Here is a 17,429-nt window from a genome sequence, read left to right as displayed (position 1 = left end):
AGTGTAAGTGTCGGGTACTCTGGTACAGGCTGAGTTTGACCCTCGAGTACTTGAGTCCAATATTCTGGACTCGTGGAGGCCCTAGTTGGGTGTTTCTTGTGCCAAAAGTAAAGTTACTGATTTTTTTTAAAACACATTGCTTACACATTTTTCTTTGGTGACTGGCGCAACTTCTCCATGTTTCTTATGAGAGCAAATTTCAGATTCCTCATGTTGTTTTGAAAGTATTCCGAAGAATTTATCTTAAGCTGAAAAAAAAAGAAGAGAAAAAAAAAGGTGAAATACAGTGAAACCCCTCAAAACGGGACCTCTGTACACTGGACTTAGTAACAATAGGATATTTTTCACAGTCCTACAGAACCTCTCTAAATTGGACACCCCTTATAACTGTACTTTTGACTTTTCCCATGAGTGTCCAGTTTACAGAGGCCTTTCACTGTATATAGTGAAAAAAATGTCAACTGAATGAATAATTTTTTTTGTTTCGACGGAACCCAATGAAAATATTCGGTTCCCTGAAAACAAGTCATGGGAACCCATTTTGGATACAGCTGATTTCAATGAGAGCAGAGAAAATTTTAGATTCTGTGAAATAATTGTCAGTAAACTGGCGACTCCAACTACTCATGTATTGCATGACACCCATTTTCCAGGGGGGGAGGGGAGGGGAGTTTAGAATGACGAAATTCATGATTTTTTTTCTTCATAGGTCAAAGAAGCTTCCCACCAAATTTAATCAGAAATGGTCCAGTAGACCTGAAGAAATTATAGTTCAAATGAATTTCTCTATATAACTATAATAAACGTCAATCCCTCCTTATAGGGTGTGTACCACCAAATCAAATCCCATAGACGACAATAGTAACATATGTGGCTAAAACTCCAATCGACATAAACACCATGGATATAAATACTACCACCCCTCACCCTTAAAGTGAATCAGAAAGAAATGGGGGTCAAGCTGCTCATTTCTGAGATAATGGGTAGCGTCTATGACTACCCTAGTTCCGCACAAAATTTGAGTTCTTCTTTTTTTTTACAAGTACCCCATACATGTTTCAAGCACATGGCTACTTGACATAGTGGTACTAGATGAAATAAAACTGCATACATGTTTTGCCAAGATGAAACTATTTTTTTTTACAACCAACACACTCACATTTATCACCAATAAATAAACATTGTGGTGTTCACTTCTCTATCAAAAGTTGGGTGCACCTTGAACTTTGACCCAGCTGGAAGTTATTTGGTATAGTACTACCCTCAGAGATAAACAAGGAACCCAGCATTAATGACATTCACCCATTAGATAAAACATCTATTGATCTTTAAATATTAGAAGACTTTTCATTATAGCATTTCCTAAGACGACTTTTAAAAACTGGCTTAATGTTTCCTTTTTGAACACCATGGGGTGGCGGCGGTCAGAATTACCAAATTCACAAACTTATTTATTTATGTGCCAAGGAAGCTTCTGACAAAATTGGGTTTGAAATGGTCAAGTAATTTGAGATCATGAAATTGGCGTAATTTTTCCTTTTAGTAGATCTTACATTGTCATACCCTTTGTCAAGTAGTGTAGCATGGATAATATATTCTGTAAAACCAATCATGTCTTCTACTTACCCTGTCATACTCTTTGTCAAGCTGTGTAGCATGGATAATATATTCTGTAAAACCAATCATGTCTTCTACTTACCCTGTCATACGCTTTGTCAAGCTATGTAGCATGGATAATATATTCTGTAAAACCAATCATGTCTTCTACTTACCCTGTCATACGCTTTGTCAAGCTGTGTAGCATGGATAATATATTCTGTAAAACCAATCATGTCTTCTACTTACCCTGTCATACTCTTTGTCAAGATGTGTAGCATGGATAATATATTCTGTAAAACCAATCATGTCTACCACTTACCCTGTCATACTCTTTGTCAAGATGTGTAGCATGGATAATATATTCTGTAAAACCAATCATGTCTTCTACTTACCCTGTCATACGCTTTGTCAAGCTGTGTAGCATGGATAATATATTCTGTAAAACCAATCATGTCTTCTACTTACCCTGTCATACGCTTTGTCAAGCTGTGTAGCATGGATAATATATTCTGTAAAACCAATCATGTCTACCACTTACCCTGTCATACTCTTTGTCAAGTAGTGTAGCATTGAGAATATATTCTGGAAAACCAATCATGTCTTCCACTTACCCTGTCGTACTCTTTGTCAAGTTGTGTAGCATTGAGAATATATTCTATAAAACCAATAACATCTACCACTTACCCTGTCATACTCTTTGTCAAGTTGTGTAGCATTGAGAATATATTCTATACAACCAATAACATCTACCACTTACCCTGTCATACTCTTTGTCAAGTTGTGTAGCATTGAGAATATATTCTATAAAACCAATAACATCTACCACTTACCCTGTCATACTCTTTGTCAAGTTGTGTAGCATTGAGAATATATTCTGGAAAACCAATCATGTCCACCACAGCATTGGCCTGAAATGTCAAACCAAATTAATATCATGAAAAGGTACATATTGTTTTGTTTAACAACAACAATGGAGCACATTGGTTTGTTAGTCATAAGTTATTGGATGTCAAATATTTGATAATTCTGACAGTCTTAGAAGAAACCCTCTACATGTTTTCCATCAGTAGCAAGAATGCCATAGCCTCTGATACATCAGTGGTGTGGTATTAGTAGGGACCCAAGCACCTCAAGAATGCCATAGCCTCTGATACATCAGTGGTGTGGCAATGGTAGGGACCCAAGCACCTCAAGAATGCCATAGCCTCTGATACATCAGTGGTGTGGCATTGGTAGGGACCCAAGCACCTCAAGAATGCCATAGCCTCTGATACATCAGTGGTGTGGCAATGGTAGGGACCCAAGCACCTCAAGAATGCCATAGCCTCTGATACATCAGTGGTGTGGCAATGGTAGGGACCCAAGCACCTCAAGAATGCCATAGCCTCTGATACATCAGTGGTGTGGCATTGGTAGGGACCCAAGCACCTCAAGAATGCCATAGCCTCTGATACATCAGTGGTGTGGCATTGGTAGGGACCCAAGCACCTCAAGAATGCCATAGCCTCTGATACATCAGTGGTGTGGCATTGGTAGGGACCCAAGCACCTCAAGAATGCCATAGCCTCTGATACATCAGTGGTGTGGCATTGGTAGGGACCCAAGCACCTCAAGAATGCCATAGCCTCTGATACATCAGTGGTGTGGCAATGGTAGGGACCCAAGCACCTCAAGAATACCATAGCCTCTGATACATCAGTGGTGTGGCAATGGTAGGGACCCAAGCACCTCAAGAATGCCATAGCCTCTGATACGTCAGTGGTGTGGTATTAGTAGGGACCCAAGCACCTCAAGTAAGCACTTTACCAACAAGCTAGCGAAAAAGAGGGAGAATGGGAGAGAGAAAGAGAGATGGAGAGAGAGAGAGAGAGAGAGAGAGAGAGAGAGAGAGAGAGAGAGAGAGAGAGAGAGAGAGAGAGAGAGAGAGAGAGAGGAGAGAGAGAGAGAGAGAGAGAGAGAGAGGGAGGGAGGGAGGGAGGGAGGGAGGGAGGGAGGGGAGGGAGGGGAGGGAGGGAGATGGAGATATATAGAGAGAGATGGAGAGAGAGAGGAGAGAGAGAGAGAGAGAGAGAGACACACACAGAGAGAGAGAGAGAGAGAGAGAGAGAGAGAGAGAGAGAGAGAGACACAGAGAGGGGGAGAGAGAGAGAGAGTGAGACAGAGACAGAGAGGAAGAGAGAGAGGGAAGGGGAGAGAGACACACAGAGAGAGAGAGAGAGGGAGAGACACACACACACACACACAGAGGGAGAGAGATAGAGAGGGAGGGAGAGAGAGGGAGAGAAAAAGGGAGGGAGAGAGAGGGAAGGAGATGGAAAGATAGAAAGATGGAGGGGGAAAGAAAGACAGAGAGGTAAAGAGTGGAAAAGATAGACAGAGGGAGGGAGAGAGAAAGAGACAGAGAGGAAGAGAGAGAGGGAAGGGGAGAGAGACACACACAGAGAGAGAGAGAGGGAGAGACACACACACACACACAGAGGGAGAGAGATAGAGAGGGAGAGAGAGGGAGAGAAAAAGGGAGGGAGAGAGAGGGAAGGAGATGGAAAGATAGAAAGATGGAGGGGGAAAGAAAGACAGAGAGGTAAAGAGTGGAAAAGATAGACAGAGGGAGGGAGAGAGAAAGAGAAAGAGAATGAGAGAGAGAGAGAGAGAGAGAGAGAGAGAGAGAGAGAGAGAGAGAGAGAGAGAGAGAGAGAGAGAGGAAGAGAGCTAGTGCTCACACAAATAGACACACACACACAAACAACACACACAAACACAAACAAACACACACACAGTTAGTTCTTACAAACCTTGTCTACTGCGGCCTTCCTCGTGTCTTCATCCATCCACTTGAGGTTTGGCAAGTTCTTCTTGAAGGCCGTCTTAACCTCCCGTATCATCTCCTCGGCCTACACAACACACACAGGACGACAATTACTAAACAGACAGTCAGAGTTTTAACACAGTCAGTTATTTCATCTCTCTTATCATCTCCTCGGCCTACACAACACACACAGGATGACAATTACTAAACAGACAGTCAGAGTTTTAACACAGTCAGTTATTTCATCTCTCTCATCATCTCCTCGGCCTACACAACACACACAGGACGACAATTACTAAACAGACAGTCAGAGTTTTAACACAGTCAGTTATTTCATCTCTCTCATCATCTCCTCGGCCTATACAACACACACAGGACGACAATTACTAAACAGACAGTCAGAGTTTTACTGTTTCATCAGTTAACTGACCTAAACTGATTATATATCTCATTCGACAAAGGAGAACAATTACTAAGTATTACAATTAAGCAAACAATTACTAAGTCACAATAACATCGTGTTTACACAATCATATGTTCATTGTGGTAACCCTTGACATTTCCTGATATGTTCACTGTCGTAAACATTGACATCATATTATAAGGAAAAATAACTATAGAAATGTTCACAGTCATTATATAATCAGCTACCCCAGTGAACATTTCTATAGTTATTTTTCCTTATAATATGATGTCAATGTTTATGACAATGAACATATCAGGAAATGTCAAGGGTTACCACAATGAACATATGATTGTATAAACATGATGTTATTGTTTATACCAATGAACATGTGACATCAGTAAATGTCAAGATTTACCACAATGAACATACATGTATGATTGTGTAAACATGTTATTGTTTACACCAATGAAAATGTGACATATCAATAAATGTCATGGTTTACCACAATGAACATATCAGTGTGTAAACATGTTATTGTTTATACCAATGAACATGTGACATATCAATAAATGTCATGGTTTACCACAATGAACATATCGGTGTGTAAACATGTTATTGTTTACTCCAATGAATATTTGAACAAATATAGAAAGAAGTTGTTTACTTCTATGAACACTGTTTACCAAATAAACATCTGTAAATAATATTGTTTACAAGTGAACTAATCTGTAAAGGTAATTGTTTACCAAAGTGAACATATCTGTAAACATGATATTGTTTAACCAGTGAGGACATATATAATTAATCATGTTAATATTACTACTTATGTCAATGTTTACCTCAGTGAATAATATGTGAACACACTTGTAAATGTCATTGTTTAGCCATGACCATGTCCGCAAGCATGTAACTGTCAATGTTTACAATAGTAACATGATGAAACATGTTACTCTTTTCAACTGTTTACATGCTACTTTACATTTACCCCAGAAATAGATGTTTACCTATATACACAAACTGTTTTCCAAGTAACTCTGAGAGTAAACTTATTATTGTTTACCTCTGTAAATGACATTGTTTACTGTCAGTGAATACAATTTAACATGCCATAAATCCTTGAACAAAGGCCTGTCTTGAATAAAAGCCAGACTTCGGTAAAGGCTAACTTCTGCTAGTGTAGCTTTGTCAGGTTAATAAACTTCATGAAAAAACAGAAGCTAGGCATTTATTCAAAGATTTACGGTAATTACAGATGTTTTGCTGCCATACAATTTACTCTATTCTGATTGAATGATGTCACTAAGAATAAAAGTTATCCTTTGATAAATGCTAAAAATTGTTATTGCGAAACATGGATCATAATTACATAAAAGGGATGAAATAAGCCTTAAGAAACCAACTTATGCTGACTTCAGACTATAAAAGTTGTGTTTGTAATTATAATACAGTAGAATCTCGTTGGGTTGAACTCGGAAGTGTCGAATATACCGCAACGCTCGGACCAAGAACGAAGTCCCGAGTTACACTTATACGTTATTGACCGAATGGTTGGGTCGAACTACATGATGGGTTGAACACTTTCTAGAGCACCAACGGGGTTCGAGCCAACAAGACTCAACTGTAAATGGTTTTTTTTTTTTTTTTTGAGAATTTACTTATATATAATTGTCACAGATTTAAAAAAAAAAAATTGCTTGGCTATGCTACACAATTTATTCTCTACATGTCACCTGTAGTAGTTTTAACATTGTACCACTGGGTGGTTCATTAACCTTTGCCTTACTGTCCCCGTGGAAAGCTTCTCGGACAAACATCGCTCCCAAGGCAAAGCCCAGTACCGCATCGGTGTCTGTTATACATGTGCGCCAAATTTCTTCATTCCCAGACACACCTGTCAATGTCAAAAATAGAAAACAAATAAACACATGCCAGATTTCTTCATACCCCGACACACCTGTCAATGTCAAAAATAGAAAACAAATAAACACACGTCAGATTTCTTCATTCCCCGAAACACCTGTCAATGTCAAAAATAGAAAACAAATAAACACATGCCAGACTTCTTCATTCCCCGACACACCTGTCAATGTCACAAATAGAAACAAAATAAATGTACACCAGATTTCTTCATTCAAAATGTGAAAAATACACATCGGCCACTGGATACCAACATAATATTTTAACAATATAGATTAGTATTATATGTTGAAAGTATATTTATGAATACAGAGCCAGAGAACATCATAAACTACAGCTATTTGATGTACTGCGCTGTGGGTATTTCAACATGTGGTCAAGTGAGAACATACAGAAAACTGCTGTTACCACACAAGCTACTTCTAGCGATACAGCAGCAAGGGATCTTTTAAATATTCACTTTCCCTCTGACAGGACAGTACTTACCACAGCCGCTGATCTTTAAATAATCACTTTTCCTCTAACACGACAGTACTTACAATGGCCGTTGATCTCTAAATAATCACTTTCCCTCTGACATGACAGTACTTACCATGGTCTTTGATGTATCAATGATGGAGCACTAGTTAGGTTGGGGAAAAACAAGGAGTCTATCGAGGGTGATCGATCCTGGGATCCATCGCACCTCAGTCATGTGCTGAACAACTGTGCTACATCCCGCCATTCTTAATTGTATTTTTATTACATACTTTTTTTTTCTTCACACCAGACCAATTTGTAAGTGGAAATAACTCAAGTGCAGTGCGTACCTGTCCTTAGTTTGTAAGAGGAGATAACTCTAGTACATTGCATATCTGTCATTAGTTTGTAAGAGCAGATAACTCTAGAATATTGTGTACCTGTCATTAGTTTGTATGATCGGCCTCAGTGGTGCAGTGGTTTAGCCATCGGACTACAGGCTGGTAGGTACAGGGTTCACAGATCAGTACTGGCTCCAACCCAGAGTGAGTTCTTAAGGGATCAATGGGTAGGTGTAAGACCACTACACCCTCTTCTCTCTCTCTAACCACTAACCAACTAACAACTAACCCACTGTCCTGGACAGTCAGCCCAGATAGCTGAGATACCCAGGACAGTGTGCTTGAACCTTAATTGAATATAAGCATGAAAATAAGTTGAAATGAAATGAAGTTTGTATGAGGAGATAACTCCAGTACATTGCAAATCTGACCTTAGTAAAAGCAGGAATTTGAACCCACTACCGACAGAACTTGTACATTGTAAACAGTACAATGCATTAGCCCACGGGGCCAAGCACCTGCATCATCAAATGAACATGTAACTTAAGCCACATAAACCTGATACTAGTGATAGTAATTAATGTATTCTGGCAGAACACAACGAAGATTGTTGGAAACTAAATCGGAAATCACAGGTTACACGATTAGCACGTGCATCACGCTTATAATGCCAGCTATCCACTGCTGAGGTTTTCTTGACCGAATCATTCAGGTTAGGTCCGAAAGGATCCTACCGTTTAGGGTTACTAGTTTTGTAAATTTTCTTTGCCATTTTAACCAATATTTTCATTAAAAAAGACCACATAGAAGTTAATTTAGCAGTCATGTAATTTTTTAAAATGAATAATGGATGAAGTTGGAGAATACATGGCTAACTATCGATTCTTGAAAATAACCCATTCATCCCTACGGGGCTCGTGAGTTAACAGTTAACCATGTATTCTCCATTACATAACCCTAATATACTGTGTGCCTGTGGCTAGTGTGTAGAGGGAGATAACTGTGAGTATGTACCTGTCATTGCCTCTCTAAATGTTCTCTTGGCCTGTCTGAAAGGTTTGGAGAGGTACGGGGTCAGCGCCTTCACAACATGCCACACCAAGTAATTGTTGAGAACTCTGAAACAAAGAAAAACCCCACTGTATTTCAAGTCAACTGAAAGTGAAACACTGATAGGCTGAAAATAGCATAAAACTTTACAGTTGCCAGCAATCACTTTAAAAACTCTCAACCTCTCTATCTGTCCGCCTCTATTTCTCTCTCTCTCCCCCTCCCTCCCTCTTCCTCGCTCTCTCACTAACTGTCTCCCCTCCCTCCCTCTCTCTCTTTCTTTCTCCCTGTGTCTCTTCCCTCCATCTCCCTCTGTTTATCTCTCTCTCTCTGTGTCTCTCTAAACCCCTCCCTATCTCTCTCTTTCCCCGCCTTTCTCTTGCCCTTATGTTCCTCAATATGTATCTCCCTTTCTCCTCCCACTTTGTTTGTCCGATTCTCTCTCTTTCCTATCTCTCTCTTTCCCCGCCTTTCTCTTGCCCTTATCTTCCTCAATATGTATCTCCCTTTCTCCTCCCACTTTGTCTGTGCGATTCTCTCTCCTTCCTATCTCTCTCTTTCCCCGCCTTTCTCTTGCCCTTATCTTCCTCAATATGTATCTCCCTTTCTCCTCCACTTTGTCTGTCCAATTCTCTCTCTTTCCCCGCCTTTCTCTTGCCCTTATCTTCCTCAATATGTATCTCCCTTTCTCCTCCCACTTTGTCTGTCCGATTCTCTCTCTTTCCCCGCCTTTCTCTTGCCCTTATCTTCCTCAATATGTATCTCCCTTTCTCCTCCCACTTTGTCTGTCCGATTCTCTCTCTTTCCTCGCCTTTCTCTTGCCCTTATCTTCCTCAATATGTATCTCCCTTTCTCCTCCCACTTTGTCTGTCCGATTCTCTCTCTTTCCCCGCCTTTCTCTTGCCCTTATCTTCCTCAATATGTATCTCCCTTTCTCCTCCCACTTTGTCTGTCCGATTCTCTCTCTTTCCCCGCCTTTCTCTTGCCCTTATCTTCCTCAATATGTATCTCCCTTTCTCCTCCCACTTTGTCTGTCCGATTCTCTCTCTTTCCCCGCCTTTCTCTTGCCCTTATCTTCCTCAATATGTATCTCCCTTTCTCCTCCCACTTTGTCTGTCCGATTCTCTCTCTTTCCCCGCCTTTCTCTTGCCCTTATCTTCCTCAATATGTATCTCCCTTTCTCCTCCCACTTTGTCTGTCCGATTCTCTCTCTTTCCCGCCTTTCTCTTGCCCTTATCTTCCTCAATATGTATCTCCCTTTCTCCTCCCACTTTGTCTGTCCGATTCTCTCTCTTTCCTCGCCTTTCTCTTGCCCTTATCTTCCTCAATATGTATCTCCCTTTCTCCTCCCACTTTGTCTGTCCGATTCTCTCTCTTTCCTCGCCTTTCTCTTGCCCTTATCTTCCTCAATATGTATCTCCCTTTCTCCTCCCACTTTGTCTGTCCGATTCTCTCTCTTTCCTCGCCTTTCTCTTGCCCTTATCTTCCTCAATATGTATCTCCCTTTCTCCTCCCACTTTGTCTGTCCGATTCTCTCTCTTTCCTCGCCTTTCTCTTGCCCTTATCTTCCTCAATATGTATCTCCCTTTCTCCTCCCACTTTGTCTGTCCGATTCTCTCTCTTTCCCCGCCTTTCTCTTGCCCTTATCTTCCTCAATATGTATCTCCCTTTCTCCTCCCACTTTGTCTGTCCGATTCTCTCTCTTTCCTCGCCTTTCTCTTGCCCTTATCTTCCTCAATATGTATCTCCCTTTCTCCTCCCACTTTGTCTGTCCGATTCTCTCTCTTTCCTCGCCTTTCTCTTGCCCTTATCTTCCTCAATATGTATCTCCCTTTCTCCTCCCACTTTGTCTGTCCGATTCTCTCTCTTTCCTCGCCTTTCTCTTGCCCTTATCTTCCTCAATATGTATCTCCCTTTCTCCTCCCACTTTGTCTGTCCGATTCTCTCTCTTTCCTCGCCTTTCTCTTGCCCTTATCTTCCTCAATATGTATCTCCCTTTCTCCTCCCACTTTGTCTGTCCGATTCTCTCTCTTTCCCCGCCTTTCTCTTGCCCTTATCTTCCTCAATATGTATCTCCCTTTCTCCTCCCACTTTGTCTGTCCGATTCTCTCTCTTTCCTCGCCTTTCTCTTGCCCTTATCTTCCTCAATATGTATCTCCCTTTCTCCTCCCACTTTGTCTGTCCGATTCTCTCTCTTTCCTCGCCTTTCTCTTGCCCTTATCTTCCTCAATATGTATCTCCCTTTCTCCTCCCACTTTGTCTGTCCGATTCTCTCTCATTCCTATCTTCTGTCTTTCTCCTCTATTTTTGTATCTCTTTTTTTCTCTCTGAAACACACACACACGCACAAACACACACACACACAGACACACACACAGACACACACACACACACACACACACATATACACACACAAACACACATATACACACACAGACACACACAAACACACACACATGTACACACACACACACACACAGACACACACACACACACACACACACACACACACACACACACACACACACACACACACACACACACAAAACCCCTCAATTAACTCACACTTTACCTTTTTTTGTTTTCTGTTTGTAAGCTCTGTTCGAGAATGGTGTTGAGATTTTTCAAATACTTGGGGGCGTACACGACAACCGACTCGGTACTCTTCACCGAAATCTTCACAAGGCCAAGCATTGTGTTGAAATAATTCAACCAGTTCAGCTACATAAAAATATTACTTATCTCAGTTAAAAACAACATTGTATTGAAATATGTTAATCAGTTCATCTAAATAATTTTTATTTATTTATCTCAGTTAAAAACAACATTGTGCTGAAATACTTCCACCAGTTCATCTAAGTAATTTTTATTTATTTATCTCAGTTAAAAACAAGATTGTGCTGAAATATTTCCACCAGTTCATCTAAATGAGTTTGTTTTGTTTAACAACACCATTAGAGCACATTGATTATTAATCATCGGCTATCGTCTTAGAGAGGAAACCCGCTATATTTTTCCATTAGTAGCAAGGGATCTTTTATATGCACTATCCCACAGGCAAGATTGCATATACCACAGCCTTTGATATACCAGTCGTGGTGCACTGGCTGGAACGAGAAATAGCCCAATGGGCCCACTGACAAGGATCAATCTTAAAATGACCACACACCAAACGAGCGCTTGACCACTGGGCTACATCCCACCCCTCATCTAAATGAAAGCTATTTATTTCAATTAAAACAACACTGTGTTGAAGTAAATCAACTACTTTATATGAATAAAGAAATCAATGTCAACCAATTTACCTGGAAAACATTTTAAAGATATTTATCTGAATTAAAAATACAATATGATGAAATATTTTAATGAAAAAAAAAGGTGAGGAAACGTTTAACACAAAAACAACGTTCTCAGCCAATTTAATTTAACTATAGACCATCTCACAATTCTATAAAACTGGATGTTTTTTTTAATAATTTCAGTTTGGTTTCACGTAAGAAGAAAAGTAAAAGTGTTTTGGAAATAACAGAAAAAGAGAATATTTTTGTGTACAGTTTACAAATAAATCAGCTCACAAATAAATAACTTGTGGAAAAATTTCATAGTATGAAAAAAGGCCTATAGTTAATAATGTAGGATATCTGCTTTATCCTGTGAAGGTAAACATAATATATCAGCTTTATCCTGTGAAGGTAAACATAATATATTGGCTTTATCCTGTGAAGGTAAACATAATATATCGGCTTTATCCTGTGAAGGTAAAGATAATATATCGGCTTTATCCTGTGAAGGTAAACATAATATATCGGCTTTATCCTGTGAAGGTAAACATAATATATCGACTTTATCCTGTGAAGGTAAACATAATATATCGGCTTTATCCTGTGAAGGTAAACATAATATATCGGCTTTATCCTGTGAAGGTAAACATAATATATCGGCTTTATCCTGTGAAGGTAAACATAATATATCGGCTTTATCCTGTGAAGGTAAGAATGGGAAAATTCTATACAGGATAAAGCCGATATTCTGCGTCATTAACTAGTTATTATTTTTTATCCTGCTGACCATAACTATTAAGTGCAAAAAACTATAATTTCTGTTATTTCAGATACATTGTACGATGACCTTGAGGTAAAATGAGTGATTTTGAAATGTACATGTAGAGCTCTATGCTGTGAAGTCATATGAGTGACGTCAAAAGTCATATCTGCTAGTATACGTTTATGACTTTGTTTTAGTCAGTTATCATACAGTAATCGTCCATTAGAAGTACTGGCTGCAGGATAAAAGAATATAATATTTAAATATTTCAGCCAATTTATCTGAAGGAAAAATATGAAATAAATCAACCAATTTATATGAATTTAAACTTTCGTTTTGGTATTTCAGTATTTTAAGCAGTTGTTGCAATACAAATTTGTTGACAATGGAAAAATGAATTTGATTAAACTTGAAGCTAAGTTTGTACATTAATAAGAGTTAAAGTTTGTTTTGTTTAACGACACCACTAGAGCACATTCATTTAGTAATCATTGGCTATTGGATGTCAAATATGTGATGATTTTGACAATCTTAGAAAGGAAACCCACTACATTTTTCCATTAGAAGCAAGAGATATTTTATATGGACCATCCCACAAACAGGAAAACACATACCACAACCTTTAACCAGTTGTGGTACATTAGCTGTTTGGAAAAAGAAAAACCCCAATCAGTTGAATGGATCCACCGAGGTGGTTCGATTCTGTAACGCAAGCACCTCAAACGAGCACTCAACCTACTGAGCTACATCCTGTGTCTCTGTTTAAATTACTAACCAATGTTACATTCTAGAATGGCCAGATATAGACATTATTATACAAGCTTGTGAGTCGTACTGGTTTTAAGATACATGTGTCAGGATTTTTGTATTGCCCAAGCGAGAGTGAAGGTAATACATGAATCCTGACAGCAGTTTCGTAAAATCAGTACGATTCACACGTGAGTGTAATAATTTCTTTATTATCCATATTATTATTGTTGTTTTCTTTATGAATATATAACAAGATCCAACTCAAAATGTTTCTGCCACAACTAGAAGGAGACGATGAAATTACATCATATTTCAAATGCACAGTCTGAGCTAGGACTGGAGAAGCAATGTCATGTTATGATGTCGCTTCCCAAAATTACGTCATTGCACTTGTTATTACACTTGTTATTACACTTGTTATTACACGTGTGCTTCATACGATTATTATTAACTTGGTTAGGTTGAACAATATGGATAATAAACTCTGATACAACTGACTGAGCTACATCCGGTGTCTCTGTTTAAATTACTAACCGATGTTACATTCTGGAATGGCCAGATACTCTGATACTGCCACATAATTAAATATATATCTCATTCATATTTCTTGACGAGATCCATAACAACCCTGAGTAATTAAATACACCTGGTTTCTTATTTCTGTATCAGCCTCCATGCAATTAAATCTGCAATATTTCATACGTATTTCTCTAGGAAGTCAACCTCAAGGTAATGAAATATTAGCAATTTTTATCTATTTCCATTAAGTACAAGTAATTAAATACATGGACATAATTAATGGGATTTTACAGTCAGTCTATAAGCAGCAAAGGGAATACTTCATAGAAATGTGTTTGTGGTGATGTTGGAAATGCATGTAGTGAGGATTAACAGCAATTTTTTTAACTGTATAAAACCAGCCTCGGTGGCACAGTGGTTAAGCCATCGGACTACAGGCTGGTAGGTACAGGGTTCGCAGCCCGGTACCGGCTCTAACCTAGAGTGAGTTCTTAAGGACTCAATGGGTAGGTGTAAGGCCACTACACTCTCTACTCTCTCACTAACCAACTAACAACTAACCCACTGTCCTGGACAGACAGCCCAGATAGCTGAGGTGTGTGCCCAGGACAGCGTGCTTGAACCTTAATTGGATATAAGGACGAAAATAAGTTGAAATAAATAAACTGTGTAAATGAGATAATATTTTAAGCTAAAATATAAAACAAGAATTCTGCAGAATAAAGTATCTCGCCAACCACAGAATAGTTACATTGTGATGAACACCCATAGATACAACTATAAACCAAGCTTCATTGACCTACATGTACAGGAACTGTAGTTTGTGAGAAATCTAAACACCAAACTTTAATGTTAAACTTTGACGCAAAAGTTGACGCCATTGATGGAAAAGGGCCGGGATTTAGCTCAGTCAGTTGAGTGCTCGCTTGAGGTGCTTGCGTCACAGGACCGAACCACCTTGGTGGATCCATTCAGCTGATTGTTTTTTTTCTTGTTCCAAACAGTGCAGCACAACTGTCTGTGGTATGTGCTTTCCTGTCTGTGGAAAAGTGCATACAAAAGATCCCTTGCTGCATTAGGAAAAATGTAGCAGGTTTCCTCTAATGACTACGAGTCAGAATTACCAAATGTTTGACATCTATTAGCCGATGGTATCGTTAAACAAAACAAACAAACGAACCATCGACGGAAAAGTGATGCCTATATCTCACATTTTGACTCCATAAAGGGGAAACAACAATTGTCTTTTTTTCATAGTGGAAAGCCCAAACAAGTTTTTCCACTGGCCTCGATGGTGTCGTAGGTACAGGGTTCGCAGCCCGGTACTAGCTCCTACCCAGAGCAAGTTTTAACGACTCAGTGGGTAGGTGTAAGACCACTATAACACTCTCTTCTCTCACACTAACCACTAACAACTAATCCACTGTTCTGAACAGACAGCCCAGATAGCTGAGGTGCGTGCCCAGGACAGCATGCTTGAACCTTAATTGGATATAAGCATGAAAATAAGTTGAAATAAATAAAAAGAAGTTTTTCCAAAACAAACTTAGCTGATAAATTGAGCTACAAAAAACCCTTCATTTTGTTTGTAATGAAGATCTATTATTTATCTTGGCTACTTACGAATGGAAATCTCGACTGCATATCTTGGATTGTTATCTTGTGGTATAACTTTTCTTCATCACGACGATCCTGGGCAGGAATTGTTATCTATAACAGGAAAACAAAAAATAAATTATAAAAAAGAAAATAAATGGTACTAAATATATACAGTGAAACCTCCCTAAACCGGACAACCTCGGGACCAAGTAAGATGTCCTGTTTTAAGAGGTACTCAGTTTAGAGAGGTTCTCTTATGTACAGATATTTAAAAACGTCAGGTTTTGAGAGGGTCTGGTTTTGAGGGGTTTCATTGTATTAAAATTGTCTTAAAAATCATCTTAAAATCCCAACATTACATTTAAAAAGTTTAAACTTCCTCAGGGGAAATAAAACACAAATGAAATGAAGTTAAAAACAGACTGGCTATAAGACTGGCCATAAAACAAATAAATAAAAGGACACATTAGAACATTTTTTAATGGGGTTGGTTCACATGCATGTGTGGCTGGATTTGTCTTATGTCAACCCTTGCAATTGCCCACAGCAATTGGCAATGCCGTGGCGTTTTTCATTCTCCAGGGCACTGTTTTTTTTCTGTGGACTATTATAAATGTTTTTCAAGGCATGTTTTTTTTTTTACCGTGGACATTTTTTAATTGTAGAGATTGTAAGTGTTAGACGAAATCTTCCCATTCGGGCAAAGATGATTAACAGTTTGTTCTGTTTCCCACTAGAGACTGAATTTATTGTTTCTATAGGCCTGTGAAATATTTACATTTGCGAGCAATGTTTCAAATTCAATGACTTGTGTCATCTCCTCTCTTGCAATCTCCTTGTCTGGGGCTCCCAACAGAACGCTGATGGTCGTCATATACTCGAGATACGCTGACAGCACCTGAAACATACAAATACAGAACACAATTCTGAGTTCCAAAATTACAGAACAGTTATAGACATATTTGTACAGTCATGTAGGTCTGAGTACAGATATAGAAATTTTGTTACAGTCATGTAGGTCTGAGTACAGTTATAGACATTTTGTTACAGTCATGTAGGTCTGAGTACAGTTATAGACATTTTTTTACAGTCATGTAGGTCTGAGTACAGTTATAGACATTTTTTTACAGTCATGTAGGTCTGAGTACAGTTATAGAACATTTTGTTACAGTCATGTAGGTCTGAGTACAGTTATAGACATTTTGTTACAGTCATGTAGGTCTGAGTACAGTTATAGACAATGTTTTACAGTCATGTAGGTCTGAGTACAGTTATAGACATTTTTTTACAGTCATGTAGGTCTGAGTACAGTTATAGACATTTTTTACAGTCATGTAGGTCTGAGTACAGTTATAGACAATGTTTTACAGTCATTTAGGTCTGAGTACAGTTATAGACATTCTTTTTAATGTTTTAAAACTGTGTAGCAATCTCTGTAACTTGCGTAGCGAATCGCGACAGCGATACTGAACAAAATGTTCTCTCTTTTAATGATTTCTTATACATTATTAATACTAATATTAATTTACTGTATTGTTCAGAAGGCAAGCCAAGGGCAGTGTACCCCCCACCCCCCTGTCCCACTTTCTGAAGCCAATATCTCAGTGTTAATGTTGGTGCGACAAAGGATCAGACAGAAACATCTGCAGCACCATTTGCAAAATCACGGCGACCAGGTTAAACTAACAAATCTCGCATTGATTGATGCTGATTTCGCTCTTTTCACAAACAAATGGATTGTTTCCCCATCACAGAGGCGGAAGCCTGCAGGCAATTAAAGATGGCTACCGTGAATAATGAAGATAGAGAAATCAACGCTATTTCAGTATTGATCAATGTGAGACTTTCCTGTTTGACTTTAATCACGGCATAAATATGTAGCAGAGATGTACACAGTGAAGGTATAAGCCTGTCTCATGTTGATCATTAAGTAGGTTTT

At 38.9% G+C, this 17,429-nt stretch overlaps 1 protein-coding gene across 5 annotated transcripts in view; it reads right to left on the bottom strand.

Annotated features, from left to right (window-relative positions):
* LOC121390751 (endothelin-converting enzyme homolog) overlaps nucleotides 1-17,429 on the bottom strand; it is a 117,898-nt gene that overhangs the window by 11,078 nt on the left and 89,391 nt on the right. For 4 of the 5 annotated variants that reach the window (XM_041522657.1, XM_041522654.1, XM_041522655.1 and 1 more), the window contains exons 6-13: nucleotides 16,269-16,388; nucleotides 15,515-15,601; nucleotides 11,151-11,299; nucleotides 8,543-8,646; nucleotides 6,542-6,702; nucleotides 4,392-4,490; nucleotides 2,430-2,507; nucleotides 145-248 (exon numbers count right to left, since the gene is read on the bottom strand). In XM_041522657.1, the coding sequence (XP_041378591.1) occupies nucleotides 145-248; nucleotides 2,430-2,507; nucleotides 4,392-4,490; nucleotides 6,542-6,702; nucleotides 8,543-8,646; nucleotides 11,151-11,299; nucleotides 15,515-15,601; nucleotides 16,269-16,388 (902 nt within the window). The remainder of the gene's footprint in view (nucleotides 1-144; nucleotides 249-2,429; nucleotides 2,508-4,391; nucleotides 4,491-6,541; nucleotides 6,703-8,542; nucleotides 8,647-11,150; nucleotides 11,300-15,514; nucleotides 15,602-16,268; nucleotides 16,389-17,429) is intronic. The other variant, XM_041522658.1, reaches the window with a different exon arrangement.

Source organism: Gigantopelta aegis, chromosome 15 (genome assembly GCF_016097555.1).
Source record: "Gigantopelta aegis isolate Gae_Host chromosome 15, Gae_host_genome, whole genome shotgun sequence".
NCBI lineage: Eukaryota > Metazoa > Mollusca > Gastropoda > Neomphalida > Peltospiridae > Gigantopelta > Gigantopelta aegis.
The sequence above is the reverse complement of the archived record's forward strand: the minus strand, read 5'-3'. Positions and strand labels throughout refer to the sequence as shown.